Source organism: Solanum verrucosum, unplaced genomic scaffold (genome assembly GCF_900185275.1).
Source record: "Solanum verrucosum unplaced genomic scaffold, falcon-dt-bn FXZP01000285.1, whole genome shotgun sequence".
Taxonomy (NCBI): Eukaryota; Viridiplantae; Streptophyta; class Magnoliopsida; order Solanales; family Solanaceae; genus Solanum; species Solanum verrucosum.
Genome location: NW_026019934.1, coordinates 988,956 through 1,008,545, shown reverse-complemented (window position 1 = coordinate 1,008,545; position 19,590 = coordinate 988,956). Strand labels below are relative to the sequence as shown.

General features: G+C 29.7%; 3 protein-coding genes across 5 annotated transcripts; 1 reads left to right on the top strand and 2 right to left on the bottom strand.

Annotated features, from left to right (window-relative positions):
* Window positions 1-2,399: 2,399 nt before the first annotated feature.
* Window positions 2,400-5,970, bottom strand: LOC125834519 (70 kDa peptidyl-prolyl isomerase-like). 2 transcript variants are annotated; one of them, XM_049513654.1, is made up of 12 exons: window positions 5,753-5,969; window positions 5,282-5,368; window positions 4,731-4,991; window positions 4,529-4,606; window positions 4,344-4,424; window positions 4,049-4,243; window positions 3,872-3,958; window positions 3,585-3,703; window positions 3,372-3,492; window positions 3,088-3,236; window positions 2,712-2,839; window positions 2,400-2,493 (listed from the first exon to the last, which is right to left on the bottom strand). In XM_049513654.1, the coding sequence occupies exons 1-12, from the start codon at window positions 5,907-5,909 to the stop codon at window positions 2,400-2,402; spliced, it is 1,557 nt and encodes a 518-aa protein (XP_049369611.1). In that variant the 5' UTR covers window positions 5,910-5,969. The 2 variants fall into 2 exon arrangements, 1 of the variants encoding a protein (XP_049369611.1); XR_007443362.1 differs by having other exon boundaries at window positions 2,405-2,493; window positions 3,088-3,234; window positions 3,380-3,492; window positions 5,753-5,970.
* Window positions 5,971-9,144: 3,174 nt separating this feature from the next.
* On the bottom strand, window positions 9,145-11,393 carry LOC125834528 (WAT1-related protein At5g07050-like). The gene is made up of 7 exons (XM_049513659.1): window positions 11,079-11,393; window positions 10,922-10,984; window positions 10,531-10,647; window positions 10,178-10,421; window positions 9,918-10,076; window positions 9,626-9,777; window positions 9,145-9,358 (listed from the first exon to the last, which is right to left on the bottom strand). The coding sequence occupies exons 1-7, from the start codon at window positions 11,291-11,293 to the stop codon at window positions 9,160-9,162; spliced, it is 1,149 nt and encodes a 382-aa protein (XP_049369616.1). The 5' UTR covers window positions 11,294-11,393; the 3' UTR covers window positions 9,145-9,159.
* Window positions 11,394-16,517: 5,124 nt separating this feature from the next.
* On the top strand, window positions 16,518-19,542 carry LOC125834481 (cytochrome P450 94A2). Of its 2 annotated transcripts, none has more exons than XM_049513633.1 (2): window positions 16,518-17,013; window positions 18,364-19,536. In XM_049513633.1, exons 1-2 carry the CDS (start codon window positions 16,570-16,572, stop codon window positions 19,411-19,413), a joined length of 1,494 nt encoding a protein of 497 aa, XP_049369590.1. In that variant the 5' UTR covers window positions 16,518-16,569; the 3' UTR covers window positions 19,414-19,536. The 2 variants fall into 2 exon arrangements, with proteins under 2 accessions (XP_049369590.1, XP_049369594.1); XM_049513637.1 differs by lacking the exon at window positions 16,518-17,013 and adding an exon at window positions 17,669-18,141 and having other exon boundaries at window positions 18,364-19,542.
* The last annotated feature ends 48 nt before the right edge of the window (window positions 19,543-19,590 follow it).

The following is a 19,590-nucleotide window of genomic DNA, read 5'->3' as shown; positions in this document are numbered from 1 at the left end:
CAAACCAAATCAAATATAATATACATTTATCGGTTTGGTTGTTTTCGGTTTTGGTTTGGTTCGGTTATTTGGTTATTAACCATACATAAAAATAAAAGAAACAATTCATTCAAAACGTGAAAAAAGTGACAACAATCCATTCAAACAAAAAAATAGTTAGAATGACTGGCATTATAGAACTTTCGATCATTGAATTTACTAATTAAAACTTCAAAATTCACTATTTTGGCATAGAAGGAAGAGACAATGATATTTTCAGCCCCACAAAGAATTTTCATAGACACTCATATACATGAAACCAATAAGAAAAATGTTCTCACCTTGGACATTTTTTCTTTCATAAGTAAATTATAAATAAATTTTGATGAAACATATATAAAATCTTTAAAATTGTTTATGAATATAATATATTATGTATGTATAATAATAAAATTTATGTATATAACTTGTTGGTTTGGTTTGGTTATTTCTTCAATTTTTTTCTAACAAAACCATAACCAAACCAAATACTATCGGTTCTTAACAATCTAAAACCAAACCAAACCAAAACCCAAATTAAATCGGTTTGGTTTGATTTTTCGGTTTGGATCGAGTTTTATCCAAACCATGAACACCCCTACTAATAATTCGTTATATAAATTCTCTTATATAATAAGAGGGAATTTGCACAAGGCAAGCTCCTCCCCGTCAACATGCCTGCTTGGCGTAGGGGTAGTATTGGTATTTTGTAATTATTTTGCTACTAATCTATTGTACTTTATGCTATTGACCTAATTTTTTCAAATTAGACAAAACAAATCATACTACTATTTTGTTCCTCTATACACTTTATCTTGAGAGTATGAGGCCTACTTCACATGTGTTTAATTTTAAAGAGGTTGCTGGCATGCATCATTGCATAGTAACCGGAAGATTTGAAGTAATTTATATTTATGTTAGCACTAACTAATTATTATATGCAAAAATTTCAATAATAGAATAAATTTTATCCACAGTAATAAAATAAAAAAAAAACCCCAAAGTGAGTAAAAAATCAATTTATCACACAAATTTCACAAAGTTATTTGAAGTTTAATAAAGAAATATTCTTCAAAGTATTTTCTTTATAAAAACAATAAAAGAAATGTAAAAGACTAGCCTAATGAAATATTTTAAAGTGCAATCAAAATTTAAATTATTCGAATTTTTAAGAATGAGTTATATATGATATACTTAAATAATATTTAAATTAGACAAACAAATTAAAACAGAGAAAATATTTTTATACTCATAAAATTTTAAAGACTTAAATAGTATTTTTTTATTAATACCTCAAAATAACTAAGTTTATACTTAAGAGGCAACTTGGTTAAGAGACAAACTATATATAGAAATTCTAATTTAAAAATTAGAGTTGAGAATTAATAATGCAACAATACAAAAATTTTCACATAATTTATGAGAAAAATAACCAAATGTTCTATGAATTAACAATGATTTTTATGTATGTTGATTAAGGTTTAAGTGAAGAAAATAAAATACACTAATTTTTAACATTGCTCTTCAATTTTTTTAGAAAATAAAGGACAATGAGATGATTTACTACTATCACAAATATTTATGATTTGTTTAAAATAAAAAAATAAAAATTATTTAATCAAAATTACTTTAAAATTATTATAAATTAATAATATTTATCAAGTATTCATTTCACAGTTAGTATGAACGTTTACTGTCATATAAATATATACAACTTATTCAAATTTAAAATCATTTGAATATCAATTTAAAATTAATTTATGAATAAATATTGGACACGTGCAGTGCACGGGCTCTTCGTCACTAGTACTATCATAAATGAGATATCTCTACAGTACTTTCTGGACACTCTCCTTCGACGTAGCTTCTTTTCTATCATCAATCAAAACTAATTGTGAAACTAATATGAATATTTTGCCATATACATCAATATTAACTGATTTATAGTGTTATGCGTTTTAAAAATGATTTAGGAAATGAATAATTAGTATGATAAAAATATAATATGCTAAAAGTGACAATACAAGGAAAAGTGATATTTTTCTAATAATAGACAACTAAAAAAGAAAGTAGAGAACACATTTTTCTATTAATATGCTAAAAATAACAAGTAAAAAAAATAATTAAATCATAATAGACAAATAAAAATAAACAGAGCACTAGGTATAAATGCACAATAAATTGTGAGATCCAAAATTCATGCGGAAGAATTAATTGAACATCTAATTTTACGAGTAAATTAACTCACGAATAATAAGTTGTTGGATTACTCAATGTTTTTTATAACAAATATTCAATGTTATAAGTTGAAAATATTTCTACTGTAACTTTACATCTTGATTTATAAAACTTTTGGCTAAAGAATTGTCTTCAATTTTGGCCTACCTTGATAACATGGTGCTAAATATTTCAACTTCTTGTTGTGCATATTGCTTCTGCTTATTCTTCAGTTCCTTGTACATCACCTTCACATCTCTGGAAAAATTAAATGTTAAATTTTGAGGGGATAATGAAGAAAACATTGCAAGAAATCGAATAATTAACATATGTATGTATGTGGTACACTATGTTGCTTAGACTAAAAAAAATGTTGAACATGTGTTGGATCTTCCAAAATTACAATACTTTTAGAGGATTTGATGATATTTTTAAAGAGTTCGAGCAGCAACATAGGTGGTAGGCATATGGCGTACCTGTTGTTTGGATCAACTTCAAGTGCTTTCTTAATATCAATTTCAGCCCTTTCCAGTTCATTGATTCTTAGATATGCTTGAGCCCTTCTGAATAGAGCTTTGACGTTACAAGGATCATACTCTATAACCTGTTTCCACGTTATATAACGAGCGAGATTTATTAGATCAAAAATACTTTCAATAGTTAAAGTTGTCAATATGGACTTGAAAATGCTAAACAGGCTCAACTCAACTCATGATTTGATTGAGCTAGACTAAAACTTTTGAAACTCATATAAAAGCGAGACATTTTTTAGCCCGGCCCAAATACACCCATAGTGAACCTTAATCATAAGGGTGACTTAAAAGTGAAGAGGAAACAGGGTAAGTAATAAACCTTGCTACATAGTTTTGAGGCTTCTTGATGCTCTCCCATCTTCAACTTGCAAGCAGCATTGTTCAAATAACACGATAATCGCAAAGTATTTGCTCGACACTTCTCATCATTATTGAACGAGTGATCAAATTCGATGAATTTCGAGGCCTGGAATTCACAATACATACACTTCAGCTTACAGAAATAACATTAGTCGTTCCTAACTTGTTTGAGACTGAGACATATAGTTATTGTTATATGCAAATCTAAACAAAAAAACAAGAATGAAAAGCTATTACATTCCTTCTCATACTTCATTGAGGCACATTGAAACTTCCCATCTTTGAATAGTACATTTCCCTCATTCTTGATTTTATCACATGCTTCAATTTTCTCTTTTGTGTCCATTTTCCAAAATGGTTTCTCCTGTATGAATAGAAAAAAATAGTTTATTTTTAAAAAACATTAGTTTGATAATTCTGAAACTAGAATTAATTCCTTGTTTAAAAAAAAAAGACCTTGTTGAAATCAACCAATTTGATCTCATAAAATATAGAGTCTGAGTTGATTGTCACTATTGCTTCTTCTCCTTTTTTCATAGTCATGATAGCTCTATCTAAATTTTCATTTAATTGATCTGCATTGATCAACATAACAGTGGCGAAGTCAGGATTTTCATTAAACGGATTCAGATGAACCCCTTGAGCCCCCTAACTTCGGCACTATCAGCGTGCAAGCTGGTCCAAACAACATCATTATAATTTATTTATTTTGAAAAGAAACAAGACAAAGAAGAAAACTTTACCTTCTAAACATATATATTCAAAGGGTTCTTCATCTGATCCTTTTCTTTCAAATATAGTCCCATCTTGTAGCTTTCCAATATAGACCACTTCAAGAACACACAAATTATTCCAAATTTAATCTTCTTCATTTTATACATGTATTAAATAAACAAATTTAATTTGTAAAAAGTAATTACCTTTTGCAAGGGATCCTTCATTAGGATGATCATAACCTTCACCAGCCTTATTTAACTTCTTAAGAACTTTGTTATCTCCAATAACATCAACAACACTTTTCCATGAAATCAACTCAAGATGAATTATCAAATTGGAATTTGATGATTGCAATATTCCAATTCCATCACCATCAAAACTTGAATTTCCAAAACAATCTTCAAAATGATTAGACAAAATTTAATCAAATATCTTCTTTTTTTTTTTTTTGGCTTATGAATATTAATACTAACGTCTTGTTGTGTTTATCAAACTTACAAGCTGGCTTCACAGTTAGCTCAACTATTTCTCCTTTTCTCATTGTCTTTAGAGATTTCTTCATGGCTGGATATAAATGACCTAATAAAGGTGAGTTGTCGCGCCCATGTCAGGTCCAAAAATGCACAAATCCGACACAGAAAAATAATATTTTTGAAGAGACCGAGCAACATGCATGTATTTACCTTCCATTAAAGAAAACTCAACAGCATCATCAGATTGTGATAGAATGTTTCCATCTGCAGAGCTTGCTACATACTTCACTGTCCAATAAAAAAGAGGTAATAGAATTTTTTTAAAAAAAACATAAAGAAAACTTTAAGTTTTTGGATTGAGTCATACTATAATTGTTTCATAATAAGTGAAATAATTAAGACAAGATGTTACCTAGTACTTCATCTACATCTCTAGGTGTAGCCCATCCTTCACCTTCTTTAATTATTTTTTTCAATATTCCTCCATCTCCACTAACATCTCTAATTGAATTCCAAGAAATTAATTCTATTTCAAAAATAAGTGTTGAATTTGGAGGAATTAAAGGGGGTGAACCAATTTCTCCATAAGCCAAATTTGGTGGAATTGTGAATATTGCTCTTTCACTCTTTTTCATTGTTGCAATTCCTTCATCCCATCCTTTAATAACTTCACCTGAAAATTGAAATGAACAACGCCTTTTGTATCAGAAATTAAGTGGTTGGATATATCACTTTCTGACTGGAATGACCTTTTGAATGAGATAACATAAGATAAACTGATTTTTTCTGATACGAAAAAAATGATTTTATTCACCTATTTTCAATATTTCATTGACCTTTTAAGTAATGAACTCTTAAATTACACGGTTTCATTAAACTACCAATATATATAACTTAAATAATTCAAAAAATATGGTAAACAAGTATTTGAATAATGTAAAAAAAAAAGAAGCAGAATAATACCTTGACCTAGCTTGAATGTAAAAGGCTTTCCTCTATCATAGCTTGAGTCAAAAAATTCTCCATCTTGAAGTTTCACTCTGTAATGAACTAAAATACCCAAAAGTGATAAACAAAAAACTCAAGAAAAAAAAAGTAATTAATTAAACAAAAAAAGCATTCCTTGGATTTCAACAACAACAATAACATATGATGCAATGTAGTCTTACAAACTGGGGTATGAAGGGTAGAATAGAGTGTTTGCAAACCATATCCCTATTTCTAGAAATGACGTTTTCAATAGACCATCGATTCAAGGAAAAATAGTTCAAAGTAGTCCAAAAAATGAAGTATGTAACAAAAGTGAAAGCATAATAAAACATTTTGATTGGTAAATATAATAAAATAATACGACAACCAAAATACAAATAACAACGTATAGTAACAGAAATTGAAAGACATGAAAACTACAGAAGCGATACTACGACTACGAACCTTGGATTTCATCACCATGAAATGGTGTCTTCCAAGAATTACCCTTTTGCAAAATCTTTTTTCTCAAGCCTTCTTTCCCAATTACAATCTCTTGTAATTCTTGAATTTTAGTTTCAAAATTCAATTTGTTACTTTTCTTAGAATTAAAATCCCCCATTTTCCCTTTTTTCTCTTTAGTGAAAAAGAAGATAAGTTTTGTTGGAGTAGACAAACAAGGAGAGCTCCAAATTGAAGATAAGCCGTTAGTTTCCCACACATTCAAAAAGTTCTTTCAGTTAGGATTTCTTTTCCAAAATTGCCCCTGTTTAAATAACTCTGTACAAAAATATCCTCGCCGTAACAATAAAAGATTTATTTTGTCAATCCAACAAGACTAGTGAACAAATGAACAAGATATGGAAAATGAAGATTGCACTCTATTTGTCATAGAGCAGCCCGATGTACTTAACTTCAGCTATGTGTGGAGTCTAGAAAAGAATGAGACAGTAATAGTCTATTGTACACATTTGTCATAATTTGTAATTTTCAAATATTATGAAGAGACCCGCTAGTTTTGGGGCAATATCTCAATAAACCTAGGTATGTGAACCTCTAAACACAAATAAGGTATATCAATTCGATATGAGAATAAAGATTGTATTGAATATATGATCGGTAGGTTATAATTTGTTAGAAGTGCAATTTTTAACTCTTCTGAGTGTGTGTGTATGCACAAATTCCTGACGAGAGGGAGTTACTTGGATGGTAAGCACCCCTCACTTCCAACCCGAGGGTTGCGAGTTTGAGTCACCAAGGAAGCAAAGGGTGGGAGCTCCTAGGGAGAATAAAAAAAAAAGTATGCACAAATTCATTACAGGGGAACACAAGTTAAACAACGAGCATTAAATGGCCATATTCTGCAAATCATCCCATTGGTACTAGATGCCTTAGCTCGACCCATTATATGTTAATTGGGCTTTTTGCCCAACAGCATTAGACCCGTAGTATTCTTTTTGTAGTTTCTTATCCTTCGAATACTATTATTATATGTTGTTTCTTATATGCTTTCAATTATCGTATTATTTTATTTTAGTTACTATTCAAAATGCTTTGTTATGCTTTCACTCCCATTACGTTTTTTCTAGACTATATTTTCTTGAGTTGATGGTCTTATCAAATCAATCTTTGTAACTAGATTTAAGATAAAAATTAAAAATATCTCTGTGAAACTACACTAAATATGTGATTATTATTATTATAAAACAATAATTTAACACAAGTGGTAGGTAATCTAATCATTTGATTTTGGGGTGGGATGATTAAGTAAAGTAGGCAAAAATCGATACGTCATGAAAAAAAAAAGCAAATATATGTCGAAAATAGATGTTGCATGTGATCATATATATATATGTCCACCAAACTCATCCTAGTGAGCGACTTCCACTAGATTAACCAATATGTATAGGTATTATTGATATTATGAAATTAAATGTTGAATATTTACATCAAATTATTTTTTTACGAGTATAATATATATATAGAGAGAGATATTATAATTAAATGATAGAATTTATATGCATACGTGTGCTGTTTATATATTAGTTTAAATTATTATTAGGTGGAAATTTTATTTTATAAATTCTGTGACTTAAATCAAATTATGATAAATAAATAAATCGTACATCACATGAAAAAGTTAACATTATTGACATTGACAAGGATTCTGCTAAAAGGTCATATAAAATGGAACTCTATCCAATTTTTATTAACTAATTATAGAAGAAAAGAGAGAATATATGCTAGTGCTCCTAATTATATCTAAAACATTTTACAAGAGATCTATAGTGGCAAGGCTTTTCTCTATGTATATATATCTATTTTTGCCAAGAATATAACGTACGTGATACATAAGAATTGGCATATTTATTATTTGTATTCATCATTTAGAATAATATGATCATGTCACAAATTAAAGGCATCAAGTGTTTATTAATTGTTGATTTTGTTCTAATCTTGATTATTTCATCGAGTATTTTCACCAACCCCACCAAACTAACATATTATTTGCTAACTCTTCAACACACAACTTGGTTTTCGATTACTCAACATATATAAAAAGTTTTTAGCAGTAACTTTCCACATATCCAATATTAGCTATTTTAATTTGTTGTATCCATCTACTTTTTTTTATTCTTATTCTTTTTATAACTTTGATAAAGGGGGTGGTATTTTCCCTAACTACTTAAGAAAAGAAAAAACAAAAGTACTTTTTGTCCCAAAACACAGATATAATTTTGTTGCTTTTGTCCACTGGATCTGTTCCAGTTGATTTTATGAAATAAGTACTTTTTCCTGTCTAAGTGCAATGAATCTTCTGTTTCTATCAGACGAATCAATTAGTTTGGTAGCTCTTTACAAATTTATATATAATTTTATGTATTTCTATACGAGATATTTATTTTTACATATATAATAGATATGAAAGTAACAATTATATAGGGCTATGGTCAATCATTGAGATCAAGTATATATGTATATCTAAATGGATGAAATATAATGAAATAAAGTCACTTTAAAATTTCCTTTTAAATGAGGAATGTAAAAGAGTTACTAGGAAGAATACCCAAGGGTTATAAACTAAGCGTCAACTTCATATCATGTTCATTGGATTGAGAACAAGAATTAATTAGAACTATATATCTGAGAGTATAGAGTGCTTGTTACGAGTTTATTAGAATCAATAACTTTAGCTAAATTTTCATATTTGTGATATATATAAATAATTTTTTCAAAATTTTACAAGTTGTATTGTGTAGAATTTAGAACTCATAAGCTCAAAAATCTGAATATTTTTCACGGAGTGCATGCTCTTATAACATGTGAAAAGCTTAAAGCTCGTTATATTCCTACCCCCACTAATTTCTACCCTATTGGCATACACTTGTTTTGAATTACCAAATATAACAAAGAGACAAATAAAAGAAATTTAATTAGTGTGCAAGTCTATTTTCATTTGCCATTCAATTTGTCCTTTATTAATTTGCAATTAGTTAAAAGGTAGAGAACTTTAATTTGTGTCACCATTTGATATATCTATTGCTAGTAGCTGTTTTATGAGAAATACTATATGATACTCTATAATAGATTTGTCTGAAAAAATGAGAATATATTAGTACGAAGTATTATACTAGATAACACCAAAAAAAATTACATTATTTCCACCATTAGATAAAACAGGAAAAAAAAAAATACCCATAATTAAAAGGGTAAATTAATTAAATTATCCCCTTTTTTTTTATCTCATCCTTAAATTAAACCAAACTCTCTTTTTATTGTACTATATTATTATTTTTTAACAGACCCTTGTGGTCCGATTCTTCCTTACAAGTTGTACAATAGTAGGAGTTTAGTGCATCGAACGGCCTTTTTTAAGCTATTGGAACTTCCTTAGCCAAGATGGTAGGCTGTTGCATGGGATCACCAATGACTACTTCACTTGTTTGCATTTCTATGTCATTTGTAACTACTCCCTTCAATGGTCCCTCAATTTCCTTCTCTTGGTACTCCTTGTATTTTCCCCATAAAACTGAGTATAGCCCTGCTACAATTAACACTGCTCCAAGCACACTGAAATCCAACAAAGAAGAAAAAAGTAAATACAACGACAATATATCCAGTATAATCTAAAACAGAGTGAAATATATACAAATTCTCGGCTCAAGAAAATTAGTCCCAAAAATAAAGTATGAAAGTAAAGCATAACAAGGCATTCTGAATAGTAACTACATCAGAATAATACAACAATTGAAGTATAAGAAAGAAACAACAAATAGTAATAGAAGTTAAAAGACAAGAAACTATAGTGTGAGACAAAAAAGAAGAAGTGAAAATTACCCTCCAAGATAGATTTTCTCAGCAAGAATGAAAGAACCCATGATGGCAACAATGATCATCATCAAGGGACTAAAAGCAGTCACAAAAACAGGTCCTCTTTTCTCCATAACAAGACCTTGAACATAATATGCAAGGCTTGATGATACAATCCCCTGAAATTTTATACAATAAAATTCATAATCAGATGCAGAGCTAGAATTTTGAGTTTATACGTTCTAAATTAAAGAAAATACAGTTATTGAGTTCTGTAGAACCCGTAGGCGTATGAGGAATAAAAAAACAAGAAACATACAGCATAGACAGCAGCAAGAAGATTCATGTCAAAACCAATTGCCCAAGCAGAAGGTTTATGTTCCATCACTAAGGTGACAGCAATTGATTGCAAAGTTCCCATGAAGCAAACAAGTGTAGTTAGAGATAGAGGAGCAGTGTACTTCCTCATTGTAATAGCCTATCAACAAAAACAAATATTTTTTTTTAATACTATCAGTATACATAAGTTAAATTCGTCACGAAAAGACAGAAAATGAGTTTTTAGTGGTTTTGACAAACCTGAAGTATAAAGAAAGAAGCCCATGCAAAAGTAGCACCAATAAGAAGAAGTGAACCTTTAAGCCAATCTTTATCACTTGTTTCATTGGATTGAGAAACATTAGAAGTATTATTTGTGTTTGCCCATACCAAATTAATAACATGTCCTTTGTACAATGTCATTAACATGGCTCCAGCCACTGTCACAATTGTACCTATCACCTTTGCTTGGCATCTCAACTTTTTAATATGGACCTTCTCCATCCTATACATTTAAATTATTTATTCATTATTAATATAAGTGCCAAACTTTTGAAAAAAAAAAGAGAATAGTTTTGGAATATGTAGAATATTTTAATATTATATGTATGTACCTGCAAAGGACAGCCATGACAAATGTCATTGCAGGAAGCATGTTACTCATGGCACATGAGAATGTTGGAGATGTGAACTTTAGTCCAGCATAATAGAAATTTTGATCAATCACTGGCCTGTTTCAATCAAATTATATAAATATAGATTTAGAATCTCCTATATATATGTAAAAAGAAAATTTCTTTATATTATCAGTATAGTTTAACTTGTATCAGCGATGTTAAGTTTTTTTACAAGATTGTCACCGAGTTTAACCTTTAATAGATTTTCCGTGACGTGATTCTAAAAATATATTGTGTATTCCAATTGTGTATCGACAAGTCAAATCCCGAGGAAACATTTGTCAGAAATTAGTGATTTTCTGATAGTAAGTGAGAGGTATGCACTCACCCAAGAAGACCTAATATAAATATTTGCAAGAACATCATGAAAGTCATCTTTGGTCTAAGTTTTCTGTAACAAATAAACAAAGACATAGAATTAGCAATATTTTCATTTTGCATAACTATATATAATTTACACCAATTAATTAGTGAGTAATATATACCTTTCAAGAAGAAGAGCAAAAGGAGCAATAGCAAGAGTAGCAAAGGCATGTCTATAAACAACCAAAACATAATGACTCATTCCTCCATTTAGGCTAACTTTGGTTATAACATTCATTCCAGCATAACCAAATTGCAATGAAATCATTGCTATGTATGGTTTTCCCCTTTGGTAGAAATTACTTAAACAACCTCCTCCTACTTTGTTATTTTCCATAATTTCTCTTTTCTTTATATATATATATATATATATATAATTGGAAAATTAAGAAGAAGAAGAACTCAAAACACTTGGAGGAATTACTTGTGTTTTTCCTAAGGAAATGAAGTGAGGAACCAATGTATTTATAGACAACAACTTCTCATGTTATCCATAGTGGATTAAGATAAAAGTAAATTTGCACTCTCTCTCTTAGGTGTCATGCATTAATTGGTATTATTAAAGTGCGAGTAGGTTTTTAGTATGCGTAACTATGATAGACAGAGCTAGGGGTATGAACCCTGCTCATCGAAAAATTATTACATTATATATATAAAGTAAATAAGAATTAGTGAAGTTTAAAAGATGAAGCTTTTTTAAATTTGTGATCTTCATGTATACATGTTATCATATCTCTATGACTATTATTCAAATATAAAATCTATATAATATTTTTTTTGAAATAGATTAATAAGAGTACATGCAAAACAAAAATAATAAGTAATTTGCTATATATAGCGGACTACATTAGCCTTATAAAAAGATGCTCAATATTATTCCACAAATGAGATTTAAGGGAGGGATGGATGTACACAAACTTTCTTATTTCTACTTTACGTTTCTGATAAACCTTCGACTAGATATACATAAAGCCGACTACATTATACTAGTAATATAATATGAAAATTCTTTTTGAGGTACATTTGATGAAACAGATAAATCGTATATAGAGAGTTCCACTAGGGGAATTTTACTAAAGAATTTTTGTTTTTTCCTCCATATATCCTCCTAGTGGTATAAAGTGATTTGAGAGCTACCAAAATTAATTTTAAAGGTTAAATTTTAGTGCTATGCTGATGCAAAATTAATCAAATAGGATTTGGTGGTGGGATCCACCAGTGCTATCGTCACTAATAATTATGCGGCATATCGACAACGCCGGTGATCGGTCGGAACTCCGGTGGCATACATCGGAATTTTAAAAGTATGGTTAATTAATTACCATAAATAAATAAACAATTTTTGTTTTTTAATATTATGGAATTTGATGATGTAAATTAGAGTAAAAGTACTTTAGTTAGTGTGCCACTAGCTAATCACACATGATTAATGGTGTTTGGTTTTGAATTTCCTATTGCATTAATTTACATTACTAAAAAGATACTCGCTTCATTAACTTTTACTTGTCACATTTTATTTTATAAGAGTCAATCTGACTAATTTCGAAGCGAAATTAAATTAACTCAATAGTTTAAATTTAGATTGATACTCAAAGACTATACGAAAATAATTAAGCTAATTTTTTTCTCATATTAATGTGATGAAAAAAGACATCTCAAAATGTTGGTCAAAATCTATGCAGTTTAACTCTTGAAAAGTGAATGATGATAAGTAAAAATGAGTGACGAATAAATTTGTAGCTAAATATCAAAAATTGTGGCTAATATTTACGAGCTATTAGCATAGATTAGCGATTAAGTTTGTAGCCAGCTAATTCCAAATTTTTTTTATAGTGATTAATCATCCAATAATATAGCTAATTAATTACACGCTAATGGTGTTTTGTTTCGAATTTGCCATTGCATCATATCCAATAATTGGAGGAGACTTGTAGATTAATATATTTGGTTAACCTCTTTTTATATTTGTTGATAAAAATAGAATATATCCCACAAATAATAATGTGTTAATTAACTTGTATGGCTTAATTAGACAAATAATTGTTTTGATGACATAGGATGAAAACGATAGTACTTCTAGACAAAGTAAGATTCTAAATTCCACGAATAGTCACATAATTATAAGTGTGTTTTTCCCCCAAATTAAAGTCATATAGCTTTTTTTTCCACCAAAATAATATAACTTTATTTAATCACCAAAATCGATCGATCTCTTTGCGTTATTATTGCACCAAATTAAAAAGAAAAATCATGTAGCAAATTTCACAAGATTTTATTCTATATATTTTTACTCGAACGCCCTGAAAAAAAATAGGGAAAAAAAGATGAAATAAAATGGGGAAGAATATGTCATCACTAGCTACCTTGTATACATGCTAGTGGAAGATGATGATTCACATAATTAATTAATGGAATGCAGTTCTGATTCCTAAAATCTTCTAGTATTAATTAATGTTTTATAAGCATAATGATATTGGTAATTAGTGCATGATGATAGTATTAATTAAAATATATTGTGAATGTGACTTTTTAATTTTACAAGGGTATCATGACTCATAGTTGTGTTACAGTTTACTACTACAACTATTTTGCTTATTCACTTTCAATCCAAGTTAATGCTCTTCATTTAGATTCCATACTTGGTAAATCTATGATTCAAAATTTCATTACATCATCCAACTTAGTAAGTTCTTTTTTTCAACCCCAAGGTAAATTCGTTGTCGTTACTTTTTGGGTGTGCATCTAGTAATAACTTACAAATCATATAGGAGACATAAATCGCACTAGACAAGTCTGATATGATGAGCTCAACTAAACAGACATTGGCAGGGAGAACTCGATCCCTTAACATCTCTTATGATATACCACGTATTGCACCATAAAAAAGTTATACAATTGACTGCTTGGCTATAAAATATTAACATGAGTCCCTAGTCAATATATACACAGCTATGCATATATACATGTATTATACATTTGTCAGCAATTTTTTTAGTGAGCAATTATATTAAGTAAAAAATCCAAGAAAATAAAAGTTTTGACACATTCTCTTGCAAATAGATACCTCTATAGCTTTCATTTATTTTGCCTTAGGTCACTTCAAAATTTAATTATTTGTTTAATTTCATGTCCTTTTGACTTCCCATTTCTTTGGGGTGTTTAATTATACCCACATAAATTAAATCTGTATCTGATAGAGGATCTTTTCAAGGATGAGTGATTTAATTAGTGGATTCTATGAAAGAATCCATGATTGATCAGTTTATTGTACTATTTTAATCATAATAAAAATTTAACCAAAGAGCATTAACACCACCAAAGTGTTCAATGATTTCACTTACAAAAAAAATCTAATACAGTTTTACTTGCATCAATCATAAAACTAATTACATAAAATATAGTAGTAATTAATAAGAAAATAGTGCAAATAATATATACATAGTGAATATATATAGTGAGTCCTCCCCTCAATAGATGTTGTGAGATGAATGAGACTTCTTCATTTAAAATATTAAATTTAGATAAACCCAATCAGATAACATCAAGCTATATCTATCTCGATGTATAGATAAAAACTTCTAAGTATTACACTATGCAAAGATAATATGATACAAAAATTTCTTAGGCTGATAATATAATATTATTTAAATCGTCTAAAAAACGTCAATAACATGATGAAATCATGAAATTGTTTGCTTAGTCCTCATTTTCTAAGTTTGAATATTGATGGATCTGTTTATGATGACACATCGCAAATTTTTCTTTTTGGTTAGAGATTAATGAGCAATAAAATACTTGGTTCATTATGAGGACACACATCACATATTTCTTGGCTAAAAAAGAAGTTATATATAAAATTATTATATACTTGGTTCATTGTATGGTGACACATCTCTATTGCCAGGTCAATTTAGCATTGTTTAGTATTAATTTTTTTTTGTTTTCCGGCTAAATATTTATATTTTAAATTTAGTAAAAGATACCGTAACTATAGGTACGAGTGAAATTAGTAACTTCATACATAAGATTTGTAACCCAGTACAAACATGTAGAATATTTTATATGATATATTTTTGTGCATATAAGTTAAATTCCTTGGATATAATTATCTCATTTGCTTAGTCACGTATCTTTATTTCAAAAACAATAAAATCCCCTCCTACAACTTGTGGCTGTGATTTTTTAAAAACTAGAAGAAAAAAAAAGTTAAAAGAAAGTGACTTCATGAATAGTTTAAACTAGAGAAAAAATATGGTGTCATGTTAAATCTAGAAAGATAAAAAAACTAGAAAATTGACTACGAATTTAATCATTTATATTTATATAAAAAAAATTGAGGCATATAGCTTAGAGGGTTAATGAATCACAATATTGTAATCCTCAACTATGGAACTTTTCTCCCTTGCAACACTTATCTTCATTGCCCTAAGAAATCTGCTAGCTATGAATTTAGCACCACACCTCTAAAAAACTTGGTCATGCAAACTGCACAGGTAATATTTAAACTGTGCATCTATTAACTCAGCCTATTTTAATCTATTCAAATTCAGCATAATCTGTCGTGTTTTGAAGTTATTCATATTTCTATTGTAATGTAAATTGTCTTATACTCGCTCTTGATTCTAACTATCTATCAAAATTTGATTAAATTTGAATTTATATTAAAAAATTCTCCATTATAATTAAAACTACAATATTACTCAATAAAAGTTTTAACTTTTACAAATTACACATTATAATATATTAATGGCAGTGAAATCATATGAATAAACTTTTATATTATTAAATCTAGTAAAAAAATAACGTAACTATAGGTACAATCTATAACGACTAAAATTTGTAACTTACTAATTAAGATTTGTAACCCAGTACAAACATCAAACATATACGATATTTGAATTTTAGTTTTGTATTGAAAAGAAAAATAAATTGAGGAGTATAGCTTAGAGAATTAGAGCACGCAATACAAATCACAATATCGGAAAGTTCAAATTCCTCCTAGCCCATATAATATATGATCCAAAAGGAAAGTACCTTTTTTAGGGGCGGGAGAGGGTAGGAAAATCATGATGAAAATAGCGAACCAAAACCATGAAATTTGAGTGTGAAATAAAATGACTTATTTATTATTTATCATGAAGGAGAGAATTATTACTTATAGAATATGTCCAATTGGTGTTCTTTTTATTATACACCTCGTAACTGCCTAGTATTAGTAGCTTAATAAAAAAAATCTTCCTCATCATAAATATCCTTCATCGTGAACCTTTTAGAAAAATTTATGACTATATCAAACATACGGTGCTAATATATCTAATATATTACAATAATTTAATATTATCAAAAATTAAAATTTATAAACTTTAAGTTTTGACTCAATAATTCAAGATACTATGATACATTATGAAATAAAACTAAGGTGGAGCAATATGTACGTAAAAGTTTATTGAAATCATGCTTTCCACCTTTGTTAGCAATTTAGTAGGTTTACTTTTTCATATTTTGAACACTTCTTAATAAAAATTTAGACTCCGCCAAAGTTATCACTAAGCATATTGGACAGCATTAGTCTAATCTTATCATTTTCGTCTTCTTCCCCCATAATTCCCAACCATGGAACTTTTCTCCTTTCCAACTCTTATCTTCATTGCCCTCATCTCTCTTTTTCTCTTCTACTTTCTCAAAAAAAATCCCAAAAAATCTGGGTTCAAAATCTACCCAGTCGTCGGAGCATTGCCGGAGTTTCTCCTTAACCGTCACCGATTTCTCGAATGGACCACCGATGTACTCTCAAATTGCGTTACCAACACCGCCGTCTTCTATCGCCCTGGAAATGTTCACGGTGTCATGACGGCGAATCCACTCAACGTTGAACACATGCTTAAAGCCAATTTTGAAAATTTCCCAAAAGGATTTCGATTCTATACTCGGCTTCAAGATTTCCTCGGCGACGGAATTTTTAACGTTGATAGTGAAATTTGGAAAATTCAAAGGAAATCTGCTAGCTATGAATTTAGCACCAGATCTCTAAGAAATTTCGTCATGCAAACTGCCCAGGTAATGTTTAACCACGCATTTATTAACTCAGCTTATTTTGATTTGCCTCAAATTCAGCTCAACCCGCTAATGATCGATTGATAGTAAGTAGTTACATATATACTGATAGTGTTATGTTAGTTATCATTTTTATTAAGTTATTATTATGAAAAAGATATACTTGCAAGTTGCAATTATTTTATATGTGACTAGAGAATTTCAGTAGTTTATTGATGAGAATTCAATTCCCACGTTGTTATTTTCTCCCTCATTTCGTAAACACGTGACTTGATTGTGTAAATACAATGCAACTTAAACTCAAAATTCAATACTACATATATGAAATACTTTTATTTAGGGAAAAACTTGTTTACTACTATACTATATGATATGAATGATCTTAAAGTATATTTAATTTGATATAGTAAAGGAGTAAATTTAGACCAATCTTCCCTTCATTGACTATGTAACTATAACCAGAGATTATGCTTACCATCAAATTTGGAATTTAAGTCGTCTTAGTTGAATAACGCATCTACCCTTAAAGTGTGGAATTTTTCGGTACAAATTCAAACTAGTTAGATCGTGAAGCAGGTAACCAAAAACCATGTGAAAACTGAAAATAAAATAAAATAAAAGTGACTCCACTAGAGAAAAAACTGTATCTATCTTTAATCATTTTCGTCTTCTTTCCCCAAATTCTCAACCATGGAATTTTTCTCCCTTATCTTCACTGTCCTCATCGCTCTGTTTTTCTTCTACTATTGCAATAAAAATAAAAATCTCCAAAAGTCCGGTTTCAAAATCTATCCACTTGTCGGAGCATTGCCGGATTTTCTCCTTAACCGTCACCGTTTTTACGATTGGATGACGGATGTACTCTCTAATTGCCCTACCAACACCGCCGTCTTCCACCGCCCTGTAAATGGTCACGGCATCATGACGGCGAATCCACTCAACGTTGAACACATGCTTAAAACCAATTTTGAAAATTTCCCAAAAGGAATTCGATTCTATACTCGGCTTCAAGATCTATTCGGCGATGGCCTTTTCAATGTTGATGGTGAAAGTTGGAGAAATCAACGGAAATCTGCTAGCTATGAATTTAGTACCAGATCTCTAAAGAATTTCGTTATGGAAACTGCACAGGTAACACTGTCCACTTGTAGCTTAACAGAGGCGTGGAACCATAATCCCCCAATTCGTTTAAGTTTAAGAGGAGTTCATATCTAAAATCTGGGACTGTTGGAAATTTGAGTTGAAAAAATGTATATGTAAATATTGTAGTTATATTATATATGACAGGAGGGAGTTATGGACATTCAAGCATCGTCACAAAATACTTTTATTTACTTAATTATGTCATAACAGGTGGAGATTCATACGCGATTGATTCCAATACTTGAAGAAGCAACCAAAAAGGATAGAATTATTGACATTCAAGACATCTTAGAAAGATTTGCATTTGATAACATCATCAAGCTTGCATTCAATGTGGATCCAAATTGTTTAGGAGGAGCTGAAAGTGAATTCATGCAAGCTTTTGATATTGCAACAACTCTAAGTTCAGGTAGATTCATGTATGCAATTCCCTTCCTTTACAAAATCAAGAAAATCTTCAACATTGGTTCTGAGAAAAAGCTACAAAAATCAATCAAGATTGTGCATGAATTCGCGGATAATATAATAAATTCAAGAATGGAAGAGGGCGCTGAGAAGAAAGATGAAGACTTGTTATCAAGATTCATGGGAGATAGTAATCAAGTTTCAGCTAAATTCCTGAGGGACATTGTCATTAGTTTCATCCTAGCTGGTCGAGACACGACATCATCAGCTCTAACTTGGTTCTTTTGGATATTGTCTTCAAGGAAAGATATAGAGCAAAAGATATTAGAAGAATTAGTTCAAATTCGTAGAAGAAATGGGAAAAAGATTGGTGAAGCTTATACTTTCGACGAGTTAAGAGAAATGCAGTATCTCCATGCAGCTATTTCAGAATCCATGAGGTTATATCCACCAGTACCAATTGATACAAGGTCTTGTTTGAAAGATGACATTTTACCAGATGGGACTTTTATTGGTAAAGATTGGTTTATAAGTTATCAAACTTATAGCATGGGAAGAATGGAGAATATTTGGGGTAAAGATTGTTGTGAGTATAAACCAGAAAGATGGTTCGACGAAAATGGTGTTTATAAGCAAGAAAATCCATTTAAATTTCCAGTGTTTCATGCTGGACCAAGAATGTGTCTTGGAAAAGACATGGCTTATATTCAGATGAAGTCAATTGCAGCTTCTGTGTTAGAAATGTTTGAATTTGATGTTCAGTTGGAGAATGGCAAGTGCCCTGAATATGTTTTATCTTTGACTTTAAGAATGAAAGGAGGTTTGCCTGTGAAGGTGAAAGAAAGATGTAAGTAAGACCATTTCACTGAGTCGATCTATATCGATGTAATGAAAGTGAAAGACTCGCCACATTGTGAATAATGGTCACGAGTATAACTATGGCGATGTAATAAGAAGATTTGGTTAGTTTCATGATGTATATGTATCTTGCTTTCTTTGAAATAAAGGAAAAGTTTTAGTTACTTTTTTATA

What these genes read in the sequence shown, in the direction of transcription:
- LOC125834519 (XM_049513654.1), bottom strand. Translation starts at nt 5,909, where the DNA reads ATGGGGGATTTTAATTCTAAGAAAAGTAACAAATTGAATTTTGAAACT. An exon ending in TACATTCAAGCTAGGTCAAG is followed by an intron (nt 4,992 to 5,281) that starts GTATTATTCTGC and finishes TTCAATTTTCAG; the next exon opens with GTGAAGTTATTAAAGGATGG. An exon ending in GCTAACTGTGAAGCCAGCTT is followed by an intron (nt 4,244 to 4,343) that starts GTAAGTTTGATA and finishes ATCATTTTGAAG; the next exon opens with ATTGTTTTGGAAATTCAAGT.
- LOC125834528 (XM_049513659.1), bottom strand. Translation starts at nt 11,293, where the DNA reads ATGGAAAATAACAAAGTAGGAGGAGGTTGTTTAAGTAATTTCTACCAA. An exon ending in CTTCTTTCTTTATACTTCAG is followed by an intron (nt 10,077 to 10,177) that starts GTTTGTCAAAAC and finishes TTTTGTTGATAG; the next exon opens with GCTATTACAATGAGGAAGTA. An exon ending in TTCTTGCTGCTGTCTATGCT is followed by an intron (nt 9,778 to 9,917) that starts GTATGTTTCTTG and finishes ATAAAATTTCAG; the next exon opens with GGGATTGTATCATCAAGCCT.
- LOC125834481 (XM_049513633.1), top strand. Translation starts at nt 16,570, where the DNA reads ATGGAACTTTTCTCCTTTCCAACTCTTATCTTCATTGCCCTCATCTCT. An exon ending in TCGTCATGCAAACTGCCCAG is followed by an intron (nt 17,014 to 18,363) that starts GTAATGTTTAAC and finishes ATGTCATAACAG; the next exon opens with GTGGAGATTCATACGCGATT.